General features: G+C 39.4%; 2 protein-coding genes across 5 annotated transcripts in view; one reads left to right on the top strand and one right to left on the bottom strand.

Annotated features, from left to right (window-relative positions):
* LOC121397610 (nuclear receptor subfamily 6 group A member 1-like) overlaps window positions 1–255 on the bottom strand; it is an 18893-nt gene extending 18638 nt beyond the window's left edge. Inside the window, exon 1 of the mRNA XM_041574652.1 lies at window positions 106–255. The gene's annotated coding sequence lies outside the window, so the exon portion shown is untranslated. The remainder of the gene's footprint in view (window positions 1–105) is intronic.
* Window positions 256–340: 85 nt separating this feature from the next.
* golga1.S (golgin A1 S homeolog) overlaps window positions 341–13537 on the top strand; it is a 38469-nt gene continuing 25272 nt past the window's right edge. Inside the window, exons 1-6 of one of the 4 annotated variants that reach the window (XM_018232854.2) lie at window positions 341–519; window positions 1700–1976; window positions 4813–5096; window positions 5970–6060; window positions 10101–10175; window positions 13078–13175. In XM_018232854.2, coding sequence (XP_018088343.1) covers window positions 4962–5096; window positions 5970–6060; window positions 10101–10175; window positions 13078–13175 — 399 coding nt within the window. In that variant the 5' untranslated portion in view covers window positions 341–519; window positions 1700–1976; window positions 4813–4961. Of the gene's footprint in view, window positions 520–1379; window positions 1977–4812; window positions 5097–5969; window positions 6061–10100; window positions 10176–13077; window positions 13176–13537 lie in introns of those variants that run through there. The other 3 variants (XM_018232855.2, XM_018232858.2, XM_018232859.2) reach the window with 3 other exon arrangements.

The following is a 13537-nucleotide window of genomic DNA, read 5'->3' as shown; positions in this document are numbered from 1 at the left end:
ACTGAAACCCTAAGCCCACAAATCAGTGTGTCATAACATGCAACATGTAAAATGTATTTTGTTTTGCAATTCTTTACATTTAAATATCAAACAATGCCTACATACCAGACAGCAAGCAAGTAGAGGATCTGCAGCTGCCATGTCTGTTGTTAGCCCTGGTCACAGAACACTGTTTAACACCTACTCTCTAACTGATGGTGCTGTACGAAGGTACTGCTCTTTTTTACACGCCCTAATTAGCAGCAACTCCCCTCCTCCGAAACAGCACAAGTAAACACAATGCTCAGCTCCGTTAGATGATTCTTTTTTTTTTTTTTTTTTAAATAACTTTATTGATTTTTTTTAAGGGGCCTGTTTTTCAACAAACAGGTTTGGGGAGGCTTAGCCTCCCCAAGCTTTAATGAAGATCCGCCCAAGAGCCCGATAGGACACTGGTAAAAATACCCAGTGGGCCCCGGCAGTCCAGACTTGCTGCCATCTGAGCTGATTGTGTGTGCTGCCCCATGAAGAGATAAACAGGTATGCTCTGGCAGGCGGGGGGCTCTTGGGGGTGGCAGGGGCCTGGCGGGATGTGCAGGCCCCTGATGCAGATGCCCAGTTGATCCCCCCCCCAGCCCGATGCTGCTTACACATCTTGTGGTGTCTCAAATCTGACCCACAAAATCTGATCAAAATCTCCCGTGGAGTTTAGCCCAAGAGCCACTGTTTTAGTAGATAGTAAAGGTTACATAGGACAATGGTTAAAGTGCTGTGAATGCAGGCCCGGATTTGTGGAAAGGCCACCAACGCCCTGGCCTAGGGCAGCAAAATTTTAGGGGGTAACATGCTGCCCAACCACACCCACATTGGTTCAGAAACACTGGTGATGTGCAGGAGATACAATAGTTTTTAAAATTACCTGTGTACCAATCCCCATAGCTCCGGGAATAAAGGGGAGGGGATGAGGGCGATGAATGACCGATAACATTGGCATCAAGCAACATTTTTACCGGCCAGGCCAGTAAAATACCGGCCAGATGGCAACCCTAATGATAGAGGGGCCTAGGGGCTCCCACTATGTAATCCAGCCCTGTGTGAATGACAGCTAATAGATAATAATGGCACACTATAGCAAAGTTTAGGGAAAGCTGCAGTTCCTCTAAGAAACATGAAGGCTATGGGCACACAGGCTCTTGTCAGGCTGCGTAATTTGTTGCAGGCTAAGTGACGCAGATCTGCATAGTGGGACTGCTCCATCAAAAGCCTGTGTGCGCTCACACACAGTACTGAATACTCAGTACTGAACTGAAGCCAACAGCCTGTGTGCCCATAACTGAATAGGAACAGGCTCAGCGAGCTGAGAGACAGGGGGAGTGACTTGTGAGGTGTCGCTTACAAATATGACCAGTTCCTGTGGAAGAATAAAAGAACACGCCCAGCTCTCATTTCATCCTAGCCACGGAGCAGAGAGGATTTCTCTGCAGCTCTGATATAATTACATTTGCTAGAGGTAAAATGCCATTTAAACTGGAAAGATGAAAGCAAGTGGGATAGTGTGAGAGAAAACAAACTGAGTGTAGGATTAAGGGACCCTTTCACTTCTGTTCCCCCCCCCCTTATTTCCTCTGAGAACTTATGTTCACTATTTCTTATATTTATCTCTTGCCCTCGTTGTGCATCATTTTGTGTTAGTGCTGTGGCCTGTCTTTGTTGATACTAGGAACTGCAGTGAGATTAGAAAAATGAGGCAGACTCCTCTATGCAAAGTGGTACGTCCCAGGATTTGACCTCGCATGTCTAAACAGCTGATTCTTGGGCATTGAGAACCACAGCCAACAGCTGCCTTCTTGCAACCAATTGGGATTCACCTCACCTGACATGAGCTGGTGTTACATCATGGGACACATCTGCTGAGCAGGACCTGAACTGCCAGCATCAGCTTTAAAAAAGGGACACTAACGGAATTTAACTCTTGTGGAATTTTTCATTTTTGAAAGGTATGAGACAAAAGTTGAAAAGTTGAACACATTTCTGTTGTTTATATGTGTTTTGCTAATAAAGGTGAAATTGCCCTTTAAGCTGCAAGTCACAGTTTCCCCAAGATACCTCCTTATCTTAAATTGTTACAATTGTTTCTTTCCTTATCTTAAATTGTTACAAAAGTATCTAAGTGCACTGCCATGTATTATGGGCTTTCTGCCAAAAGCCAATTAAGTTTTAGAAACTTATCTTTTTCTGGCTGTTCAGTGCAGGAGTTCAAAAAGAAAATCGGGACATTTTAGTAACAATCCAGGACTGCGGTTGAGCTGTCAAAATCAGGACTGTCCCGTGAAAAACGGAACAGTCGGAAGGTATGGTATTGTGATGGTGAACCTGGCATAGAAACTTCTGAAGTCTTTAGTTTTTGGGTCAGGTACTTACCTATATATCTATAACCACTGACCTAAGCAAAAAGGCAATATTACAGTCGCCAGAACCCTAAATATTCCCAATTAAAACTTTTATTAGCAGTTTCTGGGACACGGTTGTGTCCAGAAATTGCCACTAAAAGAACTATTAGAATATCTGGAGTGCTGTAATGTGAGATATTGCTATGTGGACAAGGGAGAAGTTTCTAAGAGGGACCCAAGGCGATAGATTGAAAGCTACAGATACAGAACTAGTGGAGGTGTGCAGTTGTTTATTGTAAATAATAATGCGGCAGACAGCCTCTGATTGTGATTTTACTACAGAGTTAACTAAAGTAACCAATCATAATTTTTCTTTTAACCCAGTTGATCAGTCTGGGACAGTTGCTGATTAGTTGCTATTGGTTGCTACTTTAAATGATGAAGAAAAAACATTCCCATTGGTTGATGCCTAACGTAACGGCCCATTGATCATTAAGTGACCCTGATAGAGGATATTGTGAATGTATTTACTGGCTCTTAGTGTTTCTACACAAGACGGATAACCCCTATATCTGTGTCTAAATAGGCTGAAAGCAACTGGGCATCATCCAGGTCTTAGATTTATATAGTGTTCACAATAGAGCTAGTTATCCAGATACTATTCCTTAAAGATTAGTGATTTGTGTTGCATGTCATGTTTGCTTCAGGCTTCAGAAATTTCCCCTGAGATTCTAGTGTGTCTGTGTGTGTGTGTGTTATATATGCATTTGTTTCTGTCCCGTCAGATGCTTTGTGTTATGAAACTCTAACAGCTGATCTGTCTTAAACAGTGACAATCTTCCCTATTGTGATTTTACTGACTTGTTTCCTATTGGCAGGAAAGGGTGTCATTACTACGTAGCAGTCTGTGAGCCATTCAGGCTTCCTTGTGTAATGGATCTGAACTCCAACCACCGTGTGGAGGATTAGATAAGTCATGTTTCACTCCTTGGTATCAGTTTCTGTGTTTCTCCAGTGTTCATTAGTACATGTTGCCCCTACAACGCTGGTGGCCATAGACGTAACAATTATGATCTTTCTCAATACACATGCAGAGCTGAATCGTCCGATATACAGGTAGAAACAAAAAGATTTGCTGCATTTTTTGACCATGCCCATTTTGTGGTCACACCCCCTAATTAACATGTTCATTTTATAAAATGTGGCAGGTTATGTGTTATTACAGTTTTTCTAATGAAGGTGAATTGCCCTTTAAGCTGCAAGTCACAGTTTCCCCAGGAGACCTGCTTATCTTAAGTTGTTACTGTTGTTTGCTTGCTTATCTTAAATTGTTACAATTATATTGAAGTGCACCTGCCTACCACATATTCTGGGCTCTTTGCCAAAAGCCAATTAAGTTTTAGAAACTTTGTATCTTCTTCTGGCTGTTCAGTGCAGGAGATCAAAGAGAAAGTCGGGACATTTCAGTAAAATCTGGGACTGCAGGTTGAGCTGTCAAAATCTGCACTGTAAACCAGGACAGTTGGGAGATATGGAATGACAATATGAGTACTATTGCCCTGCATTGTTAAAACTTGTGTGTTCAAGCACAGGATACACATTAAATAACAGATAAGCTCTGAAGATCCCATTATATACTACAGAGTTTAGCTTTTATCTGTTGTGCATCCTGTGCCTTTTCTCCTTTTTCAACTTTGAATGACTGCCCCCATGGCAGCATGTTTATTTATACAAAATATAGTACAGTTTCTGAATCAAACACACCAGTCCAGAGCAACAGTACATTATATTTTCTTTCCATTCAAATGCTTTAAATTTTTTGGTGATACTGTTAAGACTTAGAAGTATATTTGTTGATTATAATCCTGCCTAGAATGGTGGGTCAGGTGTGGGCCTGCAGTTTAGACTTGCATGGACTTCATTCTCAGCTCCTATCTATTTTCAACTCCTTTGGACCATAGAAATGTCATTATTCGTTCTCAGTGCATCAGGCATCACCAGTTAGACTAATAGTACATCAGACTTTTCAACTACCCCTGGAAATACCACCTGTTATCTGGAAACTCGTTATCCAGAAAGCTCTGAATTACAGAAAGGCCTCCCATAGACTCCATTTTATTCAAATAATCCAAATTTTTTAAAATTATTTCCTTTTTCCCTGTAATAATAAAACAGTAGCTTGTACCTGATCCAAACTAAGATATAATTAATCCTTATTGGAAGCAAAACCAGCCTATTGAGTTTATTTATTGTTTACATGATTTTCTAGTAGACTTAAGATCCAAATTACAGAAAGATCCATTATCCAGAAAACCCATGGTCCCGAGCATTCTGGATAACTGGTCCCATACCTGTAACATTTAGTTACTCCAATGGCAACTTGATTGCTTTTACATGGGATTGTATTACTGGCTTAACAAAATTTCAATATATTTCTTTTCAGGTACATTATGGGATGGGATGGGATGAAATGTGGATTTCTGCAGTGATCTGAAGCACTTTTTTGCACCTTCACTGACTGGAAAGTATTATTGATACCTGTTGTTTCAAGGCTCCTTTAACAAAGTCTTAGGGAACAAATTGGTGGAAGCCATGTTCACCAAGCTGAAAAAAAAAATTGCAGAGGAGGCAGCCGTAGCTTCACGGCCTAGCGGGGCTGCACGAATCCCCCGTACAATCAGCAAGGAGTCCATCACTTCGGCGGGGGCAGATTCAGGAGATGATTTTGTGAGTTTCAGTTTGAATTCTTTCTTGTAAGATGAACCCTCATATTTCATGCTTTGAGCTAACATTTAGTATGATGTAGACTCGTAGAGAGTGATATTCTGAGATAATTTGCAATTGGTTTTTGAGTTATTTAGTTTTTTATTCAGCAGCTCTCCAGTTTGCAATTTCAGCAATTACCCTAGCTACCATGCATTGATTTCAGTAAGAGACTGGGATATAAATAGGAGAAGCCTGAATAGAAAGATAAGTAACAAAAAGTAGAAATTACAATAAATGTATAGCCTTACAGAACATTTGTTTTTATATGTAGTCAGTGACCCCCATTTGAAAGCTGGAAAGAGTCAGACGAAGAATGCAAATAATTCAAAAACTATAAAAATAAATAAATAATGAAGACCAATTGAAAAGTTGCTTACAATTCTACATTCTACAACATACTAAACGTTAACTTAAAGGTGACCCACCCCTTTAATGATGGATTGGCAAAGTAAAGGTGGTCTTACATAGATTTAATTTGGCGTCTCAGTTGGTTTTGACTGTTTTGCCTTTATCATGTCTGGATCTGTATATTCACCATAGACCACCATTGATTTTTCTGGACTAAAAATTAGCTCTGTTGAGGCCTCATCTTAGTGTATGGATAGGGAATCCACAGATCTATAAGTGATATTCATCACAGCTCCTCACATGTGTTTTAAGTCAAGTGAACACACATATTATTGCTATCTAAAAGAGTCTGGAGCCTTCAGAGTCCATAAATCTGGACATTTAGTAAACGGATTTTTTTTGTTAATTATTTTTTTTTTTTTTTTAACGACCGTGAGAAGTTATATATTACATTTGATAAAAACATCTGCTCTTCTGGGTTCTTAGGCCTCAGATGGTAGCAGCTCCAGGGAAGACCACTCCTCTCAAATCTCCAGGAAAAATGAACAGATCCGCCGCCTAGAAGCAAAGCTAATTGGTAAAACCCAAGCACTGACTTGCTTTCTATTTAACCATCATTTTCGTGTTCTAGAAGAGAAATAAATCATGGGTGCCACACCTGTTACTGAGGGGCACAATTATCAAAGTGTGTAATTAGGGCTCACCACAGAAAGAAAAACACCCACCCTCTATTCATTCCTATGGGATTTTTGGAAGTGTAATTTTTAATCTGTGTAAATTAGAGTTGACAATTTAATAAATATGATTCTAAATATCCCACAGAAAGGAATAAAAAGTGGGTTACTTTTTCTATGTGAGCTCTGTTTTCACACTTTAAAATCTGCTCCAAAGGACAGAGAATTTCAGAGAGGTTTAGAACAGAAACAGCTAGGTTGCCACAAGTTCTATGTAATGCAGACTGTTTTAGAGATTCCTAAAGATCTGTCCATAAGTAAAAGCTGTATGAATGTTACTAGAGGCCTGGGTGCAGCTCCTTATGTCACTTCCACATGGTCCTTGTGTTGGCAAGTAAACACTGTGGTCCTACTTTACCCCTTACTTGCATTGTAAAAATATATTGTCATTGGAATGAAAAGGTCTTATTTGTCTCCCATAGACTCCATTTTATCCAAATAATCCAAATTTTAAAAAGTGATTTCCTATTTCTCTGTAATAATGAAACAGTACATTGTACTTGATCCAAACTAAGATATAATTAATCCTCATTAAAAGCAAAACCAGCCTATTGGGTTTATTTCATGTTTACATGATTTTTCTAGTAGACTTAAGGTAAAAGATCCAAATTACAGAAATATCCGTTATGTGAGAACCCCAGGTCCCGAACATTCTGGATAATAGGTCCTATACCTGTAATATGCAAAAAAAAATTTTTAAAGAATCATCTTTACATTGCAACTGCTGGGTACTAGCAGTAGACACCTTTTTATCTTCCCTGCAGATGCACTGGCACACACTGGGTTAAAGGAGAACTAAACCCTAAAAATGAATATGGTTAAAAATGCCATATTTTATAGACTGTACTTATTGCACCAGCCAAAAGTTTCAGCTTGTCAGTAGCAGCAATGATCCAGGACTTAAAACTTGTCACAGGGGGTCACCATCTTGGAAAGTGTCTGTGACACTCGCATGCTCAGTGGGCTCTGAGCAGCTGTTGAGAAGCTAAGCTTAGGGATAGTCAAAAATTATCCAGCAGAAAATGAGGTTGGTCTGTAATATAAACTGATGCTACAGGACTGATTATTAAATTTTAATGCTAGTTGCACTGGTTTCTGTGCTGCCATGTAGTAATTATCTGTATTAATTACTAATCAGCCTTATATTGTGACATTTCTAGTCTGTGTACTGTATATTGTGAGTGGGTACCTAAGCTCAGTAAGTGACAGCAGCACAGAGCATGTTCAGTGAATCAGCAGAAAAGAAGATGGGGAGCTACTGGGGCATATTTGGAGACACAGATCTTTACTGCTAAAGGGCTGTGGTTGCCTTGGGCTGGTACAGAAGCACAAAACATAATGTACAACATTTCTATCTACTTTTTTAGTTAGGCTTTAGTTCTCCTTTAAATTGAAGGCAAGCTGCTGTGAGTCTGAGTTGACTCATGCAACCTGCCCCGCTCCTGGAACTTTGAAAATGCTGTAAATCCTTAAGCAGCAAAACCTGCCCATGTTGTAAAATACCATTCTTGGAGGTTGCCATATGTAATAAAAAGACATAAAATAAATACACACATATGCTAAATTTAGAATACATTTATTAGAAGTACTGTACTATAAGCATATTTGAGACTCCTAAATGGATGCTAATGCCCTTTTCCATATAGACATTCTCAAGCATATGTGTGTTTTTTCTCAAATGAAGGACATTTTTATATAGATATGGGATCTGTTATATGGAAAACAGTTATCCAGAAAGCTCAAGGACCATCTCTCGTAAACTACATTTTATCCACATAACCCAAATTTTAAAAATAATTCCCTTTTTCTGTGTAATAATAAAACAGTAACTTGTAGTTGATCCAAACTAAGATAAAATTAATCCTTATTGGAAGCAAAACCAGCCTATTGGGTTTATTTAATGTTTAAATTATTTTCTAGTAGACTTAAGGTATGGAGATCCAAATTACAGAAAGATCCGTTATCTGGAAAACCCCAGGTCTCGAGCATTCTGGATAACAGGTCCCATACATGTAATATGTATACTATGTCACCATCTTAACTGAAAATTGTCAGGTTGCTTGATGTTTATACCCCATTTTAATAAGCACCAGTGTTGTAGCCAATATCAGAATACCTGATTATCAGCACTAATTACATTATTATTGCATATCTAGTTACTGCTGCAACACTAAACAAAGATGCTGTGAACTCCATGTTTTTGGCTCATAATACAAAGTAATCCATCCAAATGATGTTATTGTCTGGCAATGGACTCGCTTACAAATTACACAAGCTTCATGTATTGTTTGGTGAAGAAGCATAACATACTGTGCTTTAAAGGGGTGGTTCACTTTAAGTTCACTTTTAGTATGTTAGCATCTTTTCAATTGGCCTTATTTTTTTCTTTTTTAACAGTTTTTTAATTATTTGCCGCCTTCTTCTGATTCTTTCAAATGGAGGTCACAGACCCCATCTACAAAACAAATGCACTGTAAAGCTACACATTTATAGTTAGTGCTACTTTGTATTACTCATATTTTTATTCAGGCCTCTCCTATTCATATGCCAGTCCTTATTCAATTCAATGTATGGTTGCTAGAGTAATTTTGACTATAGCAACCAGATTGCTTATACTGTAAACTGGAGTCCCGTGGAATAAAAAGCTAAATAACTCATAAAATAACTAAAATTGTCTCACAATATCATTCTCTACATCGTACTAAAAGTTAATTTAAAGGTGAACAACCCCTTTAAGTCACAAATTTGTGACTGCAGTGCCTTGGAGCACCACATCTGATATACAGTGCATACTCTGGGTACTTGACCAGCAGATTTTTTTCTTCTTGATTTGGGTAGGAATCACACCTTTCGTTATTCATTTCAATAATGAACTAGTTTATCATAAATGGGTGTTGCATGGGGTAGAGGTAAAGTTGTCAGACACACTACACTGCCTTACACATCATTGTTGAGCACCAAGCAATCTAAGTGATTTGTAAGGCAGCCACACACCACTTGGTGTGTCGCTTCCCAAATTTTAGAAAACCAATTGTGACATGTAAATGGTCAGCTTAAAGGGAAGGTTCACCTTTAAGTTAACTTTTAGTATGTTATAGAATGGCCAATTCGAAATAACTTTACAATTGGTCTTCATTATTTCTTTTTTATATTTTTTTAATTAGATTTTTTCTGACTCTTTCCAGCTTTTAAAGAACAAAGGCTCTTTAAGGCTACCCTTGTATTGTTATGGCTACATTTATTCAGTGTCGAACTGGGCTCTCTATATTATACCAAAAGTTAACTCAAAGGTAAACAAACCCTTTAAGAAACCAGATTTCAGAGAAACTATTGCAGAACTGCTGGATCTGGCTCATTTGGCTCAGTTTTTCTGCTCAACCTTTTTTCTCTAAATGGACCACTGAAACTAATATTGCAGTCTTTGGCTAAATCTCTAGCTATCGAAACCTGCTTCTATTAGGGAGGACACACGGAGGGATGGGCAGGGAGAATAGCAGAATAATGTAATGATGGCTGCAAGTAAGACGATTACTACACCACTGACCGTTAATTTTAGCTGCCATCGGTTACTAGTTCTCGCACAATCTTTGTACTTGTTGTCACATTATCCCATAGATAGGTAAGTAAAAGTTTAGTTCTGAATCAATTTGCAGCCTTAAATCCATACCCATTTATGTTCCTTGTTGGGAGATGTCCATCCCAGTAGACTTGCCACCTAGTAACTATCTACTTTGTAAGCTGGAGATGTGGTTACCCCTGTCACTTTTCCCTTCTCACGGTTTGTTTATTTTTTCCCTTCTGTGTTGGTTCTGTGGTGTCCGCTTGTTGCTTTTCCCACGTTGTGCTACCTTTATCTTGCTACTCTGTCCTTCTCCTCTCAAAGAATATGCAGAGCAAGTCCGAAATCTACAGAAGATGAAAGACAAGCTTGAGGTTGCATTAGAAAAACACCAGGATTGTACGTATTTATCCAACTCGTTGTCAATTTTCCTGTCTATGCCCTAAATCTGACCTTCCATGTAATACTGTTGCTAACATCTGTTCATTTTCATCCCTTTCATTCTCTAGTAAACAACTTTTTTAACTCAACTAGCTAAGGTTACTGCTGAATGCTGCTTTAATACTTGCATTGAAAATAATTTCACACCATAATCTATGCCAGTTTGCTTCCTCCTATTTAAAGGAGGTTCAGTTTAAAATGAACACATTAATGGATGAGATAGACAATGCTATTATTAGATTTTATTTTCCTTAATCTGTTCTTATTGTTGTGTAAAGGCTGCATGAGAGCCTGCTAATAAAGCACTGTTATACTCTACTCATCCTCGGCTACCCAAAACATAACAAATGGCGACAAGGATGGCTTTTCTACCTCTGCAGCAGCCTGCACCTTTTCTTCCAAACCCTAGAGAGCCTACCTTTTACTGCTTGGATTCGTATTTTTGAAAATTACATTATTGCTGCTGACCAAGGGGAGATTTCTGCTGCTAGAAAGCTTTACTTATTCACTGCCAGGGAGCAGAGGGACAGCGTATATTCTATACATTACCAGTGGCGTAACTAAGCGCCGGTGGGCCCTGGTACAGGATTGGCACCCGGCACCCCCCCTATGAATCGCGCACTGGAGTACTGCTGCTTGGCGTGCCCACTGTAAACTCTCCCCCTGCCCAGCCACCTGCGATAACTGTTATTGTGGCTCCGGTGGGCCCTGAAGGGGTGCGCACCCCTGGTATTTACGCCCCTTTTTCACTAAAACAATTTACAAGTTGTTCTGGTCAGCATTTGAAGCATTGGTCAGGAACAGGAGAGGGGAAAATGTAATCCACACACCCAAAAAAATTATCAAGTGCCACGTGTCCCCCAAAAGGTGACGATAATGAGTGAATAGCACAGTTCTATCTAAATATGCCTGCTAATATTGTTCCAGAAATACTAACTTTTATAAGCCTGCACTTTAAAGAGGGTTCATGCAGTCAGGAGACTTCTGGAAAAGCCGAGCATGTAGTAACCATGTACAATATCACTAGTTCACAGAGCCCAGGTAATACAGCAGCACCCCTACTCCATTTAGGCTGCACGCCCAGCTCCAACACCACACTGAATGGTACAATACAATTAGGCTCTATACAACTTACCCAGCACACAAGCGTACTTGCTACATTCAATTAAGCAGCAATAAGCAAGAATAACGGCCCATATTAGAACATGTAGTGAACATCCCATGTTATACATTTACTCTACAAGGAGGGACCATGTGAGTTCCAGCAGAATCGAATGGACAAAGCAGTCCACGCGCCCGGCTTTCAGCAAATAGAGAAATCAAGCGATTCAACAGAAGTCTGAAAGAAGCACTACAGACAGCAAATCTTACTGGGAAATCTTGGAAAGTATTTACAACAGAGTTCCTACTTCCAAACTTCCACAAAATACTGTGCCTACAAAATCATCTACTGCTGACATTGTGAAACGTCAACAAGCCAAATGCAAGGCTTATACTGACAGAAAACATGGTGCCAGAGAAGTACAGTTTCAGCCTGGATCTTTAGTCAGAATTAAGAAACCAGGAATACTGAAACAAGGACACTCTTACTACACCACTGGGTGTAGGACCATACACATATGAACTGTCTGATGGATGCACATGGAATGCAAGTCGTCTTGCTCCTGTTAGATATGACTTTGGAGAAGCTCCATTTGATGAAGGACATTTTCCTACTCAACTGCAATAGGCCTGAAGAAAGTTAACCTATAAGGCGTACTGAGAGAATCAGAAAACTACCTGCATGGACCCAGGACTATGTGATGTGAATAATGCCCAAATGCTTTCCTACTATAGGGGGAATATGTGGTGTTTATACAAATGGCCTGTAGATGTCGCTGTGCCCAGACTTAAACTGTGCATACTTCATACAGCTTAAAAAGTGAAAGTTACTGTTGTGTAATGGCTGCATGAAGCCTGCTAATAAAGCACTGTTATACTCTACTCATCCTCGGCTACCCAAAACATAACACTTATGTGTTTTCATAATTAAGGTACAGTATATTGTCCTACAGCTCTTTCGTTTGACATTTTATCCGCTGCCTTGTTGCTAGGGTTGTTGGCTTATGGCAACCAGACACTGGTTTTAATGACACATTTGAAGCATGCTTTTTAATTACAAATGTACATTTTTTTTTTTTTAGCAGTCTTCCCCTTTAAGACAAAATGAATCTAAACATGTGGAATGTGTAGAGAACCCCAAAATGCAAAATATTAAACTGGCCAAACACTAATAGAGCCTCTTGTTTGGCCAGGTAACCAAACAAGTGGATCTTTGGCCAATTTAGCTGCCTATGGTTCCTCACCCAATGGGATTCTCTTAAACCAAAGTCACACCTTGTAACCAATCCGCTTTTCTCTGCCTGTGTTTTGTAGCTACACAGAGCTTTGGATGATTGCACATCTGCTTCTTTGCGCCTGCCTTCAGAACAGGTGGAGAGAATCAGACTGTACGTCAGGTGTGACTTTGGACTAACTTGGACAGTTAAATATCTGCCAGATATAAGTAGGGTGGGTCAACAGGAAGCCGTCATACACAGGCCAATGCACTAATGACTAGGGCTGGAGGGTCTGCAGCTTTTATCAGTCTGTGCATAGCCACCTTTAGGTGCAAAGGCTGCACAGATCTTTTTTATGTTTTCTAACACAGTTTCCTGTTCACATGGTTTTTCTACCACACTCTCAAATCTCAAACTGATGATTTACTGACAAGTTAAAATAACACATATTAATCACTTTTTAACTGTCCCAAGACTGCTCACTATTGCCTACTCAGCCCTTCTTATTCCTCTAAGGCTGTATGATTCTTATTCCTTTGTAGCCTCCATGCATAAATTCCAAGAACAAAATGAGGTGTACCAAGCCAACTGTGCTAAGATGGCTGAAGAATTTGCTCTGGCTCTCGAAAAAAAAGATCAGGTAAGGTCAGCAGATGTTATACTTAAATGGAAGCTGTAATGTATATAATCTTAAAAGGGTGGTTCACCTTTTAGTTAATTTTTAGTATGTTATAGAATGGCCAAATCTAACTTTTCGCTTGGTCTTCATTAATTCTTTTTTATAGTTAATTATTTGCATTCATCTTCTGTCTCTTTACAACTTTCAAATGGGGTCACTGACCCCATAAAAAACAAGAGCCCTGTAAAGCTACATATTTATTGTTATTTGCTTCTTTTTATTACTATTCAGGCCTCTCCTATTCATATTCATACAAGTCAAAGCATGGTTGCTAGGCTAATTTGGACCCTAACAACCAGATTGCTGGGATTGCAATCTGGATA

The sequence above is a fragment of the Xenopus laevis genome, chromosome 8S (assembly GCF_017654675.1).
Source record: "Xenopus laevis strain J_2021 chromosome 8S, Xenopus_laevis_v10.1, whole genome shotgun sequence".
Lineage (NCBI taxonomy): Eukaryota > Metazoa > Chordata > Amphibia > Anura > Pipidae > Xenopus > Xenopus laevis.
Note: the sequence above shows the minus strand (reverse complement) of the source record. Positions and strands in the feature narration are given on the sequence as shown.